General features: G+C 33.3%; 1 protein-coding gene across 3 annotated transcripts in view; it reads left to right on the top strand.

Moving 5' to 3' along the window:
* The window catches only part of ARAP2 (ArfGAP with RhoGAP domain, ankyrin repeat and PH domain 2), a 213,718-nt gene that overhangs the window by 193,235 nt on the left and 1,706 nt on the right, over window positions 1-18,777 (top strand). For 2 of the 3 annotated variants that reach the window (XM_031942783.1, XM_031942782.1), the window contains exons 30-33: window positions 5,196-5,278; window positions 5,576-5,611; window positions 8,626-8,689; window positions 14,723-14,857. In XM_031942783.1, coding sequence (XP_031798643.1) covers window positions 5,196-5,278; window positions 5,576-5,611; window positions 8,626-8,689; window positions 14,723-14,857 — 318 coding nt within the window. The remainder of the gene's footprint in view (window positions 1-5,195; window positions 5,279-5,575; window positions 5,612-8,625; window positions 8,690-14,722; window positions 14,858-18,777) is intronic. The other variant, XM_031942784.1, reaches the window with a different exon arrangement.

Genomic DNA, 18,777 nt, shown 5'->3' with positions numbered 1-18,777 from the left:
TGTCATGTATACTTATTATGTATCTAAGTTATATTTTAATATATTTAACATCTACTGGTCATCCTGCCATTTAGGGAGGGTGGGGGGTAAGAGGTGAAAAATTGGAACAAGAGGTTTGGCAATTGTTAATGCTGTAAAGTTACCCATGTATATATCCTGTAAATAAAAGGCTATTAAATTAAAAAAAAAAAAAAAAAAAAAAAAAAAGATAATTAATCCTATATGATTCTTAGAACTCTTTGCTTCCCTTGCTGTAAGGACTGAGAGTATTTTTTTTTCTTATTTCATGAGTTGCCATTATGCAACCCCCAAAATAAAAATCATCATTAAGTATACAATAAAAAAAAAAAAAAAAAAAAAGTTGCAAACTCCTCTGTTCACATGAGTGATTGTATAAAAAGAGTGATTTATTTGGCTTTGTTAGGAAAAAAAATTCACTACAAATTTCATATTGTGCTGCTTTGTTGGAATTTTGGGTATGAAGAAATCTTTGTGGGACCTCCATTAACACAGGGAAAAATTTATTTGTGCCTCATTACAAAATTCAATCTCTCAACAATCATAAATGTTTATTGATTTGTTGATATAAAAGGCTATCCAGATCACCTATCCACCTTGCCATCATTTCTTCCTATTACTGAGAATGTCCAAAATGGCCTTCATCTTTACTCCCAATGGTAGGGACATTTGATCTTCCTTCCTATAAAATGAACCTAAGTAAAGAAGTTTAGATTGTTCGCAATAATATTCATTTTCTTGAGTTCATTCATTGTTGCAGAGATATTTCTGAGTTTTCATTTTGTTGTCATTAGTCATCCCTTTGAGTTTTGATTCTTTCACTAAATAATTCATAATTTTATAAGTACCCCTTCTGTGTCTTCAAATTCTTGCTAAAACTGTTAGCTTTTTGAGTGCCATATCATAATGTCAATTCCTATTGTGCTTGCTGTTCATAATTAAATATTCAAGACAAAGTCCAGAATCCTGGGTCACTCAGAAGCTTTCAACCATGACTGTATGTTTCAACTGCCTGAATTTTACTATAGCTGATTATATGGAGACTTTTATCTAAGATGTTTCCCTAAAGTTTTTATATGTAGTTGCTCACACAACCATGAAGTTGCCCAACTGTATAATTATTTAGTTTTGTCTTCATCTTATCTGGGTCTACATCATTAGAGACTAATTTTTACAACTCCTCTTCCAAACGAGAAAGATCCATTATTTCTGTGATAAATGACAGTTTGCAATAGTAGATAATTAGCATCTCTTCCCTAAAACAGATTGGCTTTGTGCCTCTGAACAAGTCACTTAGCCTGTGAGTGAACCCACTGGGTTGGCAAAGACTTCCTTCAGTCTTCCTACAGCTGTAAAATCAGCAGTTCCAAACAACCCCAGCAGAAACCTATTGCCCGTCTTTTCATCTAGCAAACTTTTCAGATACAGAAAGTTGATTTATGATGGCTCTTAAAGCAAAGTGCCTACGAAAAGGGATCCTAGAATTTTGGCAGGTATCCGTGTCAAATTAGTCACTTTAGTTTTTAGAATCTCCCTTTTCCCTTTTTTTGAAAATCAGGATATTAATGCATTTATTTCAAATCAGAGAGCAGTTTTCAAGTGTCATTTTATAGAGATATGTCAGGTGCTTGGGATTCCAAGACAAAATGTTTAGTACCAATCTACTCTCTAAGGCTTATGTTCTCCTGTGGGAACAAAGCATCTTCATAGCTAAGTAAATTAAAAATAAATTTAGAGAGGAGAGTAATTCTGAGAAGACGGGAAAAAAAGTTGAAGAGGTAGTGATGTTTGCATTGAGAAAATACTAAGCAATAGAAGTGCATTCGAGGCATGAGGCAAAGGTCCCAGGAGTGGGAATGGAATAATTTGTTTGGAGGGAACAACTTGCTAGATTTTGTATGAAGGAAATTAACATGAAATAAATCTGAAACTTTAATCTGGAACCAGATTGTGAAGACCAAGCTTTCAGTGATACCATCATCACCAGTCCTAGGAAAGAGAGCATCCATTCAGTGGTACCCTCACTGCTGACTCTAGGAAAGCAGAGCATCCTTTCAGTGGTACCCTCACTATCAACCCTAGGAAAGTAGAGCATCCTGTCAATGGTACCCTAACCACCGAGGATCCTGTAAGAACTGAGGGCGACATCAGGTCTTCTTATTATAAAAGGATAATAGAGATTTGATTTAGGCATATTTGTCTAGTGAATTGGTTACCAGAAGCCTTATTAAGCCTGCATTTAGTGGATTGATTAGTTATTGCTTTTCCCTTATAATGCATAATACTGTCAGTCTTCAGAGCTTCACAGTGCTTTAAACATAATAATAATAAATTAACATTTATATAAAATGTCAAACTAGGAGTGGAGTTGGGATTTAGTCCTGGGATCCTTCCCAGAGTCAGGGCATCCCTTCAGGCCAAGGACTTTTTTATTGTCAGTGAAGCTTCCCTCCTCTCAGGTCTTACTCCTCTTCCATGGGGATCCAGCAGAGATCCGGGCTGAAACTTAAGGGTAGTCCTCAATGGTGACACAGGAGGGGTATCCCCAGCATAGTCCTGCCATTCCAGAGTGCTGGGGGTGCTAGCCTTGGTGCTAGGGGTGATGGCCTCCAAGGTTAACCTGCTGATTTCTTGAAGTGTTTTTGAGGACCATTTACAAATGTGTTTCATATCTCTGGCTATAATTAATCTGGACCTAGAGGGCTTGAATTAATTTAAAGCAGATGTATGATATCTGGTTATCTCTTTCCCTGCCTTGCACCTGATTCATTGTAACTGTATCATAAGCTAAATGGGATCTTTTAACTCATCTCATTAAACCCCTATGTTTTAAAGATGAAAAAACAGATAACGGGACTTGGCAAAAATCCCAGATAACATGGAACACTGGTGGAATCCAAATCCACGGTTTCTGACTCCATTCCTACATTCATTTCATATCCCACATCAATCCTGCCATTTCAGTTTTGAAATTATTTTTCTTAATGAAAAAGGAACATACATACATTATATATACACTTCCACACGTGTGTCATGCAGTGGAAGGAGCATTGTCCCAGGATTATTAATAATCTGGTTTTAATTCCAGCTTTGCATTGATTATTAATGAGATGCTGGACAATTGACCTTCCTCCTTCAGATCTCAGTTGTAAAGACTAGGACTATCTCTCTTAGATTCAGTGTCATTCTGATATGCTTGTGTAATTGCCATTTATCCCAGTTAATTCTCTATTTTGGGTTTTAGGCTTTTTTCTCCCGTGTTCTTTTTCTAGTTTTAGTCATGATTTAAAAACAAAAACAAAAAAAAAAAACCTTTTTTATTTCTTTCCTGATTGATCGTAACATTTTTTGATATGTCTTAACGTGTTTTGGGCTTTGGTCTTAATAATTACATTCTCAATGGTTAAGTGTAATATTTGATTATTATATTTTTTGTTCATATTCTTTTAAATCCTGAGCACATCGGATCACAATCTGCACAAACACTTTGTTGTCTTTCGATGTTTTCCTCTCTTTTTCTAAGATATGGTGACTGTCACCATAAATTTGTTTTTAATTACAATTAAGACTCAGAATGTCGATTCTGTTTGTTGTTTCCTTTATCTGAGAAATGAAATTTTGATCAAGGCACCTCAGTATTTATTACCATATAATCTGCTTTTGTCCAAATGAAACATTAGTCATATCTCAGCATTATTGAAGTTCCTACTCACTGCAATATCTTGCCTTGTTACTAGTTTTACATTATATACTGGAAGGGGATGATCCATATCCTCATTCTGGCCAGGTGCTCTGTAGAGTTGTATTGCACTGTATATAAAGAAGCATACTTAATAACATACAGTGTTACTGCTCAGTGCTTTGGGTTAGGTGTTTCCTTTGAGAAAAGGAATACCATTGCCTTATTGCAGTTCTGAGTAACCACCAACTTATACATATTTATACATTATATATTATACATATATACAATTTTACTTTGTTATCTATACAATAAATTAGACTTAGCTTTTATCGTAATTTTTTTTCCTGACTTATTGTTTTTTAATTCTGTTTTGTTCTGATAAGATTTATTCCATCACTCTTTTTTTTTTTTATTCTGAACTTAATAAAACGAGAATTTCCATAACAAAAAAGAGGGGGGAAAAAAGGTTGTATATGAAACTGCAAATATATTATACACAACTTAGTTTTGAAAAAATTTTATCCTGTAACTTTCTTCCTCACCCTAGAGATCACTACCATTTGAAACAAAGATGTATATATGTGAAAAACCATGCTTCTATTTCTCTCTTCTTTCTCTGGGTGCGAATTGTATCTTCCTTCACGTCTAAAGTTAACGTGGGTATTTATAATGGTCACTCAAAATTGCTTATAAAAGTTTTGCTCCCTCATACTCAACTACTTATTAACTACTTAATTACTATGCAAAGCACTTCAACTTTGCCTTCTTCAGGCTCCTCATCTCTAACATGAAGAAGATAATAGCACTTGTTCTTCTGAAGTATTTAGTAAACCTTGAATATCCATATAAATCCAGGTTATTGCACTATTGAACTTGTATTTAAAATTCTAAAAATGAAAGCTCATTTTAGTTTAATCTAAACAAAAATGTGATCAGGAAGCTTAATTTTAAGGAAGTAATTAAAATTAAGTATTACAAAGACAAGTATTCTCTTCTTAGTTATATATCTTATATTTAAAATTTATAAGTAATCAGAAAGTAATTCTTTTTTTTTTTTCTTTCTCCCTCTTTTTCTCTTTTTTTTTTTTTGCCTTCTTTCTTTGCAAGGTAATTGGGATAAATGAATTGCCTAGGGTCACACAGTTAGGAAGTGTCAAATGCCTTTTCTGAAGTAAGGACCTCCTGATTCCAGGAGTGCCATCCAGATGCCCCACCAAGAAGTAATTTTAAAAATGATTTGTTCCTTTTCCTTCTCTCTTCATATATAGTTTTACATACATCTCTAGTTGTACACTTATGGATTTATAAATAATGTAGCCGAATCCCTGTGAATTGTCTACACTGGCTTAGTAATGTTAGCAACATGGATATAGAAAATTTTGAAGAAATTAAGAAATCCTACAAGGGAAAACAGCAAAAAAGATTATGTTTTGAAAGTAAAAAGTTAATTAACATAACATTTCTTTCTCAATAATATTTTCATATTTATTTACAGAGTAGCAAAGCAGATAAAATGCTTCCTCTCAACTCAATGAAGTTTTACCTTGGTGTGAAAAAGAAAATGAAAACTCCGACAAGGTAAAATTAAAGTTTGAGAAACTTCATGAAAAAGGACAAACTGCTCTATTAAATGATTTTAAGATTCATCAAGATGACTGTTTTTGATGCAACCAAATTCTTTTCAGCGTTAAACATATATGTAGAACATTTGATAACATCATCAAAGTATAGTTTGCATTTAGGTTTATTTCCCCTTTTTTCCAATCTACTAAAATTGCCTGTTACAAAGATCTTTTCCTTTTTTATTCATGTGGTGCACACATACACACTCAAATACACGCTTTTAACTATATGTTTTTATGTCATTTGATACAGTTGGGGATTGACAGCCTATTCGGAGAAACACCACTGGTAAGTAATCATTAGAATCACGAGAATTAAAATACAGATTTTTTTTTACATTGAAATCATATATGTAGTTCCAAAAATAGTTGCTTCGACAGTGGAATAGTTTTCTTTCTTTCTTTCTTTCTTTCTTTCTTTTTTTCTTTCTTTCTTTCTTTCTTTCTTTCTTTCTTTCTTTCTTTCTTTCTTTCTTTCTTTCTTTCCTTTTCTTTTCTTTCTTTTCTTTCTTTCTTTCTTTCTTTCTTTCTTTCTTTCTTTCCTTTTCTTTTCTTTTCTTTTCTTTTCTTTTCTTTCTTTCTTTCTTTCTTTCTTTTCTTTTCTTTTCTTTTCTTTTCTTTTCTTTCTTTCTTTCTTTCTTTCTTTCTTTCTTTCTTTCTTTCTTTCTTTCTTTCTTTCCTTCCTTCCTTCCTTCCTTCCTTCCTTCCTTCCTTCCTTCCTTCTTTCTTTCTTTCTTTCTTTCCTTCTTTCTTTCTTTCTTTCTTGAAAGCAGGCAAAGAACTCACTGAAATGTAGAATTTCAGCTTCCTTTGGATGAAACTAAGGGTTTTCTTTGACAATTTCAGCTCAGTGATGGAAAAATAGATTTGTGATTAGGTTGTTATCAAGCCTCTTTTTATTAGTTTTTGCTTTATTTCTACTTGGCCCAAGAGTCTTGTGAAGTAGGAGTTAGTTGTGATGGAGTAATCTGACAGCTATCCCTTTCCTTGAAAAACCAGTGCATAACATGTTTATATTTTTATTATTTATGTTTTTAGTCAATAATATGTATATTGGATTACTTGCCATATAGGGAAGGAAATGGGGAGAAAGGAGGGAACAAATTTGGAACATTAAATTTTGTAAGGATAAATGTTGAAAATACATGTTTTTCAAAAATAAAAAAGCATTATTTAAAAAAAAAAAAAGACAATCTCTGGAAAGGTTAAAAAAAAAGAATGAACATAAATTAAATATCAAAAAAAGAAAGAAAGAAAAACCAATGCATATTTATTCAATGTACAGAATTACAATATGCATAGATTAATTCGGAGGTAATTTTAGCTTGAAAAGAAACACACAGAGTTAAATAAAATGAAGAGATTAATCTAATCTTCAGCTGGGAAAATGAATAAAAGCTTGACAATTGAAAATATTATAGCTCTGTAAGAAAGGCAAATTACCCAGAGAAGAAATGGGTAGAACAAACTGACAAGATACGAATGTGCACACACACAAGGAAAGAAGACAGAGGTTAGAACTTTGAGGTGGCAAGGTGCTTAAGTTGAGTAGAGAACTGAAGTCAAGAAGATCCAAGTTCAAATGCAGTTTTTTGTTTTATCAACTTGGAATTTTAAATGATTTTGATGGATGAGTAGAAGCTATCTTTTTATAAAAGAATTCATAAGGTAAATTTTTTTCTGCTAAACTGCCATCATCATCATCATTATTTTGGTATTAACAAATAAGTTTGATGAAGATTTTGCTTACTACAGCTTTGAATTAATAGTTAACTATTCACTCGCTACATCTTTGAAATAATTATTAATTAAATATTAAGTGATAAAGTTGGTCCTTTTTTATGTCTCTTGATGCAAACCTACTTGTCCCATACTGATAAAGAGATAGGATAGGAAAAAAGAGTTTGAAATAGGCTTTAATGTATATGTGTACATACACTGGTAGATATATTATTCTTCATTTTTTATTTTTAAAGAGGACTAATGACAAATAGCAATATATAGATGTCTATGTGTGTATTTTTAAGCCCAACTACAACCTTGTATTTTAGGTAGAGAATAGAGTAACTATAGCATGAAGATGTCTCGAATATTTTGAAGGAAATTGGAATGATATTCTGTAGGGAAAGGGGAGCCATTGAAGATTTTTGAGCAGAACAGTGACATAATCAGATGAAGAAAAATTAGGGAGAATTGAATAATACATTTAGGCGTGGAAGCAGAAAAAAATCCCTTTAGAGACTATTTACTGTTTTCTCTACATGTGATCATGAGGACCTTGAGTGACAGTGCAAACAGAAAGGAAGGGGACAAATGAAAATGATATTGTAGGGATAGAACAAGAAGAACTTGATAATTGATTGGGTCTGAAAAAAGATGAAATAAGGAGAAAGCTAAAGATAATCAAATATGGAAAACTGGGAGAAGGCTGGTGATACAGATTGAAATCATGTCACTGATCTTTCCACTTGCCATTTTTGATGTCCAATTACAGTAGCAATAAGGCTGCCCCAGATGAATTCATAATCTTTAAAAATTGTCCCATCTGCTATAGCTGGGAAAAATCTGTGACTAATAAGCATATGCATATGACTTATTTTTCATATTCCTCCTCAGTAATGTCAATGGGTATTTTCGTGATTTTACCTTAGTATTATGTCTGTGTTATTACTTAAGATCCCCATGTTCAAATTGGGTACAAGGGTGTTTTATTATCTGAGTTCCATATCTAAAAGTTTTTGTTCAACTTCATGTTATTCTCACACACTCATATGAATTCTATCTGCCTTATAAAAATGACCACTTAGTGAATGAAGTAGTTAGCAAAATATCTTCTCTTAATTTTGCCTTCTAAGGCAAAGCAAGTTTTCTTTGCTTTTTCTTTTCTAAAGCAAGTTTTGTTTTGTTTTTGTTTTTGTTTTCTTTTTTTTTCTTTTTTCTTTTCTGCTGAAGCAATTGACTTGCCCAGCATCATACAGCCAGGAAGTGATAAGTATCTGAGACCAGATTTGAAGACCTGACTTCAGGACTGGTGCTCTCTGTACTGTGTCATCTAGCTGCCCCTGCAAGTTTTATTTTCACTAAGACTTTGAAGGCATAAACTTTTTAAATGATATGCATTTAACAGAAACCTGAAATAGCCTGTACTTTAATATTCATCTTCTGATTACATTAAATCATAAATCAGGAGAATCTCAAAGAGGTTTTTGAATGTGAACGCAGTAATCACCCATATTATAGGTGACTTATTATCAGTACACAGTTTGTTCATGTATTATGTATTTTAATACCCCTGTTTTTCAGGTATATGTGTTGTGATGGCCCGCAAACACAGATGGAATGGTTGACCAGTGTTTTTCTTGCCCAGGTATGATATAACATTTGTTTGTTATATTTTTATAGCATTGTTTTGGGTCTTTTTTTTAACTGAGAAAAAAAAAGATTTTCAAAGAAGGTTCAGTATGTAGCCTAAATTAAAGTTGACATTCATGCATTCATGTTTTTTTTTTATTATATATATATATATATATAGTTTTTTATTATATTCATTTGTTATGATGTGAAAGTCAGAGTGCCTAAATGCAAGTAAGTGTGTATGACAACGTGTACCTCTAACAGTGTCTCTGAGAGATTCCTTAATTCCATTTACTTTTAACTTGTATGTAATTCAACATTTCAGGAAATAAAGTATTATTGAAATAAAGTATTATTTTTCAGTAAAAATATTAATTATATTAACATAATAAAGTTGGTAGTTATTGCCTTTTTATTAATGGCCAGAACAGAGCCAACTCTTGTTTGGAACTGGATTCTGGCAAACTAAGCAAAAAAAAAAGAGAAATGAGAAAAGAGTCCAGTAGGATTTGGCTGGATACTGAAGTTTGTAATACTTTGTGGAAGGTCACAGAGGGAACCATATGCCATGTTTATTCCTTGAATGCCTCGGGTTGCCATCTTTGATATTAATGGGGGAAGGAAAGGGGAAGAAAGGATTTGGTTAGGCAATCTTAAGGTTTCGAAGCCACAGTAACCCCAAACAGTGAAAGATTTTTGAAGTCCATGAACCAAGCAGAGAAGTGCCTTCCACATCCAAAAAGTTAATGGAAGAATCAGGAAGTGCCAAAGGCATGGGGGCTCAGAAAACTCTTGGAATCTTGCAGATGACTTCAAGGGCAATTAAATAGTCTTAAGCTTCAGGGAGGAATTTGGGGCTAGGAGGGAGCAAGATTAAAAAATGTTTTCCTCAAACTAGAACCCAATGCCCAGAAGAAAAAAAAAAGATCAAAAGCAGTTTCCAGATTGACTTAAAAATCCTAGCTACCTTGCCAGCCAAAATATACCTTAGGCTTGAAACCTGAGTGCTTAGAATGGTAATAAGATTAAGACAGCTGACTCCAAGGACAGGAATGGAAAGGAATCAGTAAATAGGAAAGCCAAGAAAGATTAAGATCTAGTTCCATTTTTATTCTCAGTAAAGATCAGTTTTTGCCTCCTTTTAAACTATTTTAATTTTTAAATTCTCCATTTTTCTTCATTACCTAAAAAAAAATACCTTTATTTTTCCATAAAGTTATTAGCAATAAAATGTAGCAAAATTAGAAAACAGTTTTGTTTCTGTATAGCTAGGGAAGGAAGGAATTGGAAAGTAGCGTTGCTTTCTATAGAAGAACAGTGACTGAGCCTGAGACAGAAGAAGGGGTGTTGGCTGTGAATCCAAGGGGACTGGATAGACAGCCTTGATTTCAGACATGGAAAAAAATGGAATATTGAGAAATTATCCTGCGCCTAAAAATGATCTCTCGGGTGAGGAGTGTAGGAAGTGCGGTGTTCTGAGTGAATCAAGAAAGGCTCAAATATTCACGATGTTTAGTTTGTGTCAGCCATCTTTCTGTGCAAATGGGACAGACAGAGGCCAGGATGGACCGCAAGAGAAGTTCCATGAAGGACTGATTTAAGAGTCTCAGCTTTGAAATAAGAGAAGACTCTATTTCTGGCCACTGGGGTTAAGAGTGATGCAGGTGGCTTCCAGAGAAAGATGACGTTCTCTGTCACGGTCAAACAGCTGCTAGTAAAACTAATGCTGGATGCCAGTTTAGAATAACAGGAAAAGGGGGCAGCTAGGTGGTGCGGTGGGTAGAGCACCAGCCCTGAAGTCAGGAGGAGGAGCTGAGTTCAAATGTGGCCTCAGACACTTAACACTTCCTAGCTGTGTGATCCTGGGCAAGTCACTTAACCTCAATTGCCTCAGAAAAAGGTGCAGTAGATTGAGTTCTGGGTCCGGATTTAGGAAGATGAGTTTGGTGGTACAAGGTAAATTATGTAATTTTTCACAGCCTCAGTCTCTGTACCTCTAAAATGGACAAAAAACATGACATTTTTGTCACAGGGTTGTTCTGAGGATCTTATGAAGTAAATGTGGAAGGCTCTTTGCAAATGATAGAACGGCTATAAAAATGCTGGCCATTATTTTTCTTTCCAGAACCCTATAATGCTAGTTTTTCTGCTGAGTTAGATCTTCCTTCAGATTTCACTTATCTATTTCAACCTTTCTCTTCTATTCCCTATCAATTTTCTCTATATTTTTTCTTAGTCTTTGGTTTCTCTTATTTTAAATATTTTCAAATTCCCAAATCCCAGAGTTTGAGAATCCTTAGCTTCTGTTTTATTAAGGAGGTCTGCCCTTGACTAGAGTCAAAACTGCATTTTCATTCCCTTAAGCATAAAAGCACTTTGTTTCCTTTAGCTGAACTGAATTGAAGTTCTCCATCTGCTCTAGAATGAGTCTTTGCATAGAAGGAGTTTGGATTCAGCTTCTGTTATTCTATATCTGCTACAAAATTTCATTTTCTTGAGTTTTTGCAGTGGGAAAAGCTTGCGAGAGACAACCATCCCGCCATCTTGCCGGTTATATGATGCACCTGTGAAATACCGGGACTTGTTCTTTGAGTAGTGGTAGTAGCTAGCCACCTTTACATCTTGTATTCCAGTTTCTTTTGAGTGCCTGAAGCTGATTCTTTTTTAATTTATCATTGATACAGGATAAATTACTGACATATATCAGGCCCAAAGAATGACTAGGACATCTGAGTTTCCCAGATTCTTTCTGATAATTAAAGGCAGTCTTTCTAGAATTCTACCATTTTGATTTTTGAGTATAAACATAGCGTAAAGCATACTGACAAACTGATTATTACTATTATGGAAAGAGAATTATTCTTTTTTTTTTCCCTTTCTTTTTTTATTTAGCAGTCTAAATACTGAATCACATCATTGCCTTTTTTCCTTCTGTTTTATAACTTTCTGAAAGGCTAAGTTGATACATGTTAGAATATTGCTTTTTCCTTTAACTTTTTAAGCATCGTTAAATTTTAAATATTTTCAGTTAGTTTCAAGAGTTATATTAAGTTTTATATGTGTGTGTGTGTGTAAACACATATATACATGTATGTATATAGGTATCTCGAAGCAATTTTTTAACAAAATTCAAAGTAGTTACTTAAATTTTTTTCTGAAAAGAATCCATTTCTTAAAAAACTTTATTCTGAACTTAAGAAATAAAACAAGCATTTCCATAATAATAAAATAATAAAATAAGAAATAATTATGAAACTACAAATATATTGTGTACAACTTGCTATTCCTTTTAAATATATAATAAAGTTATCATGTAACTTTTTTTTTCCCCTTACTCCTTTCTCTGTTTTAGAAATGTGACATTCAGCATTTCTTTTTAAATTTAAGAAGGGATAAAAACATGTTTGCTTTTGTAATTGCCTAATTTACAGTTCCAGTGGAACCATCATTGAAAGAAGCTTCAAGAAGCTTAGATGATTGTACCCTTCTTGTGAGGGTCCTGGTAACTCAGTTTAAATGGCAGTACTTTTCCTCTATTTATTGGAAGATCCTTTCTTTAGGAGAGGAATTAAAGACCCTTATCAGTAGAAATGGTTCTTCCCTCTCTCTGACTACATAATTGTATTCCTAGTCACACAGCCCACAAGATGAGTGAAATTAATTGGTAACAATTCAGGTGCCATTCTTTATTAGTGGTGATAGAATCACCTACTCCCCTTAAAGGACTTAGGAATCATCTCAGGTCATTCTTTCCCATATCTGGATCTCACTTCTCTTGAGAACCACTTTCTTTGCTTCATTTAATTTATTACTTTTCCTGGTGGCTAATAAACATTTCTAGTCTTCACATGACTTTGTAACTAGCTGAAATGAGATTCATACAGGAAACCCTGGAGACCATCCTTTTTGAAGATTCTCTTAGTCTCGTCATTGACCTTTGGTGTCCCAGTGAAGGTCTTCCCGATATTTAAAAAAGAATTATGAGTCATATTTCCACTGTGTAAATCTAAACCATATTCTGGTCTGGTATTCTGGTGATCTATCCCTAACTCTAATGAAAAAATTATATTTGGAGAATTTGTCTTTCAGGCACCTTTAGAAATCCATATATAGCCATGTATGTAGTTTCTTTTGGTCCTGAGATTTCACTGGTATAAAGCACGCAGAATCATGGAATTTGAGATTTAGAAGGATCTCACTGACCAGCCCAGTCCAATCCAGTTACAAAAATATTCTGTCTTTGATATGTGTACCTGTTAAGGAAATTTCTGCACCAGTTCAGATCAGCAACTGTTCTGCCAAGTAATTCTTGAGGATTACCCAGGACATAGAGAAGTTAAATGATTTAGTCCAGCTCTGTTCCTTAATGACTTAGATCAAGTACCACTTTCTCCACAAAGTCTTTCTTGATCTATCCTCAGCTGCTACTGGTCTCTCTCCGAGATATCTTATATTTAACTATTTTGTATTTATTCTCACGATATCCATTCTGTAGGTAGTTATATGTGTACCTATTGTCTAACTCCGTGCAAGTAGGAATTATTTATTTTTTAAACTTTTTTTCCCCCAAGATGGTATCTGGTATATAGCAGTTGCTTAACAAATGCTATTAATTGATTAAGTGAGTCAAATTTGGAACTTGAATTAGGTCTTCTGAACACCAAGGTAAACCTTAGTACTACTATTTACTATCTTTTAGTTTTGCCTTCTGAGTTCGGTATATTGAGATTCATTCACCAAGTCTTCTCAGTGTTCCTTTTTTCCTGGAAATGAATTAAATTGTTTAAAAAAGATATTGACTCCTATGGGTCCCTAAGATAACTTTTAGCACCTCTCATCTACAAATAGTGCTCCCAAAGTGTTGTCATTACTCTATAGAGTTAACAGGGGAAGCATTGTAAGTTAGGATTATCTCGCCATAGAAATAATATGGCACTATAAAACATTCCTCAAATAGACATGTTGTAGTGGGTTTAAAGTAAATTAAGAATAAAGAAAATGAGGGAAAAGTGAATATTCATCTGTGAAGAAGTTGAATGTTTGAACTTGTAACAAATTATTTATGCCCAAATTTTAAGGGATACATTATAAAAGTATTAAATTTAATTCAAGATCAATTTACTATTCAAATTTTTCTTAAAATAAGCACCATATTCCTCATAACAGAGCAAATTTTCTTAATAATAAAAGTAAATGAGGAACAAATATTTAACCACTTATTATTTATTCTTTCAAAGGTATTTTTACTGGGTGTCATTGTATCCCTTTTTTTGTTCTAAAAATTTAGAATCTTTTGTAAAGACATAGGATTATTTAAGTACTTCTTATATTTGTGGATTATGTCATAATATGTTAAGAGCTTTAGATTGTCTTAATCCAATGACATTTTAAATATTGCAGAATGATTTACTTTAGTGCATTATTCAAAGTGGAACCATTAAATTTGTGGAAATGTGTACCATATTTGCACAGTGATTTTTAACAAAATTTTCTAATTGTAAGATGAGATTCTTTATACAAAATGCAATTAAGTAATAAAAGTGTTATATAGTTCTAAGTAAAGAAAGTATTTATCAACTATTTATGCTGTAGGTTGAATTGGGATATTTAAGTTAAAAATTCTTTCTTTCCAAACTTTTTCTCTGGTCTAGTTGGAAGAATAAAAATCAATTTCCATCAATTTTGGGACAGAAATCTAAGACAGATGCATGGATTCCTTTCCATACACAGAAATTTTTTCCCTTTTCCCCAAAGTTTTTTTTTTCTTTTTCTTTGGTTTGGTTTGATAAGTAGTATAGAGGGTTAATGTTTGTAATTGAAAAATTGAACAGAGACCTCAAAGCTCAGTTCACTTAACAAGTCTGAGATCCTTCAGCAGCAGCAGGGCTGTGGCATCAACCTAATAATTACAAATAATATTCGTAATGAAAAGTGGAACATGTAATGTGGAGAAAAGGGAAAAGAGTTGAGTGAGTCAATTTGTGTGCATATAACATAGTATTATAATAAAAGCCCATGCCAACAGCCAGAAATTGTGTCTCCACAGCATGATAATGATATATGGCCACCAGCTGGAAAGGAACGTAAGCGATCTATAACCAAAAATCCCAAAGTTGGCGGTTTGCCTTTAATTCCCATCCAGCAAGAGAAAAATACTAACCAAGCCAGAAGAAATATAGAGGTAGGTTGGGAGTTTTATATATTTTATATTGAATTAGAACATACATTTTTTTTTCTTTTGCAATGTGTAATTTACCGTGGTAATTAGCTCTTTGACTACAAGTAAAGATGAAATAGAGATGTCTTAAATGTTGCACTCTAAAAAAGAATAGTCAGGAAATATTTTGTTTTCTCTTGATCTAGAATCATAGGGTTTGCTCCAATTAGAAGGAGACTGTAGACATATTCTGTTTATACATCAAATACACTGAGGCTCGTAAAATTCAAGTGACTTATCCAAATAGAGGTTTCCAGCTCTGGGCAGAGCTGAAACTTTAAACCTGAGGTACTTTCCAGTATAGTGCCAAATCCATCCCTCATCAAAACTATAACATTTTACAAAAAAATCTAATTAATAATTTAGTGAATACTACATTTTGAATTTAGTTTTATTTAATTTCTTGAGATAATTAGATTTTGTTTTAATCATGTAATCACACATTCTGTGCCATGTTTTCTTCTCTGAAGTAGGTAGGTGATCTCAAATACACCTTCAGGAATTCTGTTAAATATTACAACCAGAAATCAGGTTTAAAAGGGGTAAAGAAACTAGTCTGAAGCTGTGATAACACTTTGACACTTTACAGACTCCGACTCGGGTTTTGGTGCTTCGGGGACTAATGGTATTTCTCAGCTAAGTCAGTGACCTGAAAGATAGCCCTTGGACGTCCACAAAGAAGCATTGCTATCTTTCATGAAGGGATTTTTTTATTTCTCCTTTCCAGTTGGAGAGTAAAACATGGAGCAAATCATTGTTATATAGAAGTTACAGTGTAGAAATTCTCAGAGTGCTGAAATTTCTAGACCCACTGAGCTTTGTACATGTGTGAATATCTTAATTGAGATAAACATATATTCCCATAAATTCCCTTACAGAAGATCCTCCTGAGGTTCTCCTCTAGATCTTTTTACATTCTGTGGGAACTCGTACCACATTTGAGCTGGAAAACTGTTAGCCCCTACTCTCTCCCCAGTGGGTCAGCTAATTTTTATGGTAATAAATGGAAGGGATAATATGTTTTATGTTATTTCTTCATCATGGCATCATTACTAGAATATATTTTGCTTTTCTTTCCCTTGTCCTTTTGGTTATCAACAATTTTGATTCACCACAGATGATTCTTTCATCAGATTTTTTCATGATTCATAACTGTATAGATATTAACTTAAGAATCTTTTTGAATGATTTTTATTTTAGAGAGAGTTTGAAACCATTGAAAGCTACAGTTTCCTAAAAGGATTTCAGCCCACAATATTCCTCTTATTCAGTTCTGAACCCAGTTCTTTAGAACCATTCCAGGATATGTGTGTATGTGTATACATGTACACATGTGAACAAACTCAGTGGACTTTCCAACCAATTGCATGCCATAAATATGCATTTTTAATTCACTTGGGTTTTTCCTGTGTAGATTAGTGTATCAATATCTTTTGAATCATCCTATATCTGCTGAATTTATATAGAATTCTGGAGTTTGAAGAGATTGATATGAACTATGCATAAGACGTCCACTACAGATATTTTTGGTGAACGTGTAGTTCAGACAACATTGAGTAAAAAGGAAATATTGCAGTCATTTATATAAAGTGTAATCTACTATGGAAAATCATTTGCAAAAGCTTTTTGGTCCTCAATTTTTCTCAATATTGCTCCCAATCTTCCATGACTCTACCTTATAATATTTTGTAAATAGATTTATGTTAAATACTAGTGCTGCCCTTTGTTGCCATATTTCTTTTCATTCTACTTGTCTAAGAGATCAAGCATTTGCCAATTAATGTGTTTTCTCGGCTCTTTAGGCCTCTCTTGGGCGCAGATACTGATTAAAATTTGGTAAGAAACCATGGCAGTAAGAATTCCCTTTTTAAGTGTCAGTTAAGAGTTCAGTAATACAAGTTAGAAATTTGTAAATTCATATAGTGTGTATTCTATCTTTTCATATTCCTCTACTTGGGATTCTGGCCCTTGTTCTAAACTAGTCATTGCATCTAGACCGCTGATTGAGAAATAGCTCCACTTTTATTTCCTTTTTATTAAAGTTTTGTTTTTAATGATTTGGATGGGGGTGGTGCATGTAACACACCTTCTAGCCAGCTTCTTGAAGATAATATCAGCAATGTGAATTCTCCCAAGTAGTTTATTTCAAATGAGAAATGATTGTCAAAGACACAAAATTTTAGGCAACAAAGGCTTTCTTATAAGGATCGTATCATTGTCAATTTCATTTCTCTAGTATTTTTTATTATTTATCAAGATTGATCTCACATTTATAGATAATCTGGACACTTTGTGATATTTATCACCATCTGCCCTCATTTCTTTCACCACTGAAATGAGCAGGCAGAAGGATGAGAAAGTTTCATTGTCATTCTTTTATTTAATAGTAATTAAATTAATAAATAATTATTACGAAATAATCCTTACTATTTTAAATCATGAACTACCATGGCCAAATAATTCTTTAGCTTGAACAATCTACTAGCTGTGACTTAATACTTTACAAGGTTGGCTTTTGGAAAACACGTAGTTTTTAATTATGTCTGTAATTGGAAAGCCTCCTTTCCAGATTGTTAAAATCTGCCCAAACATGGACTTTGTCTTCATAGTGTTTGAGAACCCAGGGTGGGCCCTGAACCGTGAGGCTTTGATGTGAGACTCTTGTGACAGGAAGATAAGTTTATAACAATTGTCTTTAATAGAAAATGTGCTGAGGTCAGAAGACCTAGAGTCAAATCCTAAATCTATCACTTTGTCTAAGTGTGTTGTTTGAAACTTCAAATTCTATGGCTGGGCTAAGGCTAAAATAAGGTTGCCTGGGCCTGAAGTTCCATGATGGTTTAAAGAATTATATGCAATCATGTTTCACGTGCTAAGTAAAGTAAACTCTTGTTATCAGTAATGCTAAGGTTGTATTTACATTTTCAAAAAATCTTGTCTCTGAAAACGAAAAAAAAATTAGCTTTATATACACAGGTCGAAAGGTGCATGATATTTTTATGTTCAGACTTTAGTATAGATTTCTATACCAGTTTCCACTAGGGATGATGTACTACTTTAAAGGATATTATATATATTTCAGGACCTAGGACTTGACTCTTCATGTAATTAATTCTCAGTAGATATTTATCAAATTGAAATAATGTAAATTAAAAATGTGATTTTAAAAAATATTTGGAAAAATAGCTGTACTATAAATTATAAGTATAGCACATTAAAATGAGATATTTTGAAGTAATCTTAAGACAAGCCTAAAGAAGAGGTATTAGTATTTTCTGAAGTGCAGTGTGGTTTATCTAAGATTCATTTGTGTAGTTAGGTGGCACACTGGATAGAACTCTGGAGGGAGGAGGACCTGAGTTCAAATGTACCATCAGACACTTAACATTTATTAGCTGTGTGAACCTGGGCAAGTCCGCGATTGTCTGAATCCCCCCCAAAAGACTAATTCATCACAAATGCTTTTCTTTTGAAATAGCCAAAGATTTTGTTAATACCATTCATTTAAATCATAGAAATTACAAATTATCTACTATAAAACCATACCCGTTAGAATCAAATCCTAAATTTCTCATTCAAAATGAAATCACAGGTAGAATACTATTGTTCTGTGGGAAATGATAATCAGGATATTCTCAGAAGAAGAAAAAAAAAAAGAACCTGAAAAGTTCTCCATTAACTCAAGCAAAGGAAAATGTATTGTAAATTGAGTAATAGCAGTGTTCTGGGATGAGCCAGATGTAAATCACTTTGCTATTCTCAGCAGTACAATGATCCACAACTACTCTGAAGGACTTATGATGAAAAATCCTATCCATACTCAGAGAAGGAACTGATTGTGTCTGAATATACATTGAAAATCTCTCTCTCTCTTTCTCTCTCTC

Source organism: Sarcophilus harrisii, chromosome 6, assembly GCF_902635505.1.
Source record: "Sarcophilus harrisii chromosome 6, mSarHar1.11, whole genome shotgun sequence".
Taxonomy (NCBI): domain Eukaryota; kingdom Metazoa; phylum Chordata; class Mammalia; order Dasyuromorphia; family Dasyuridae; genus Sarcophilus; species Sarcophilus harrisii.
Note: the sequence above shows the minus strand (reverse complement) of the source record. Positions and strands in the feature narration are given on the sequence as shown.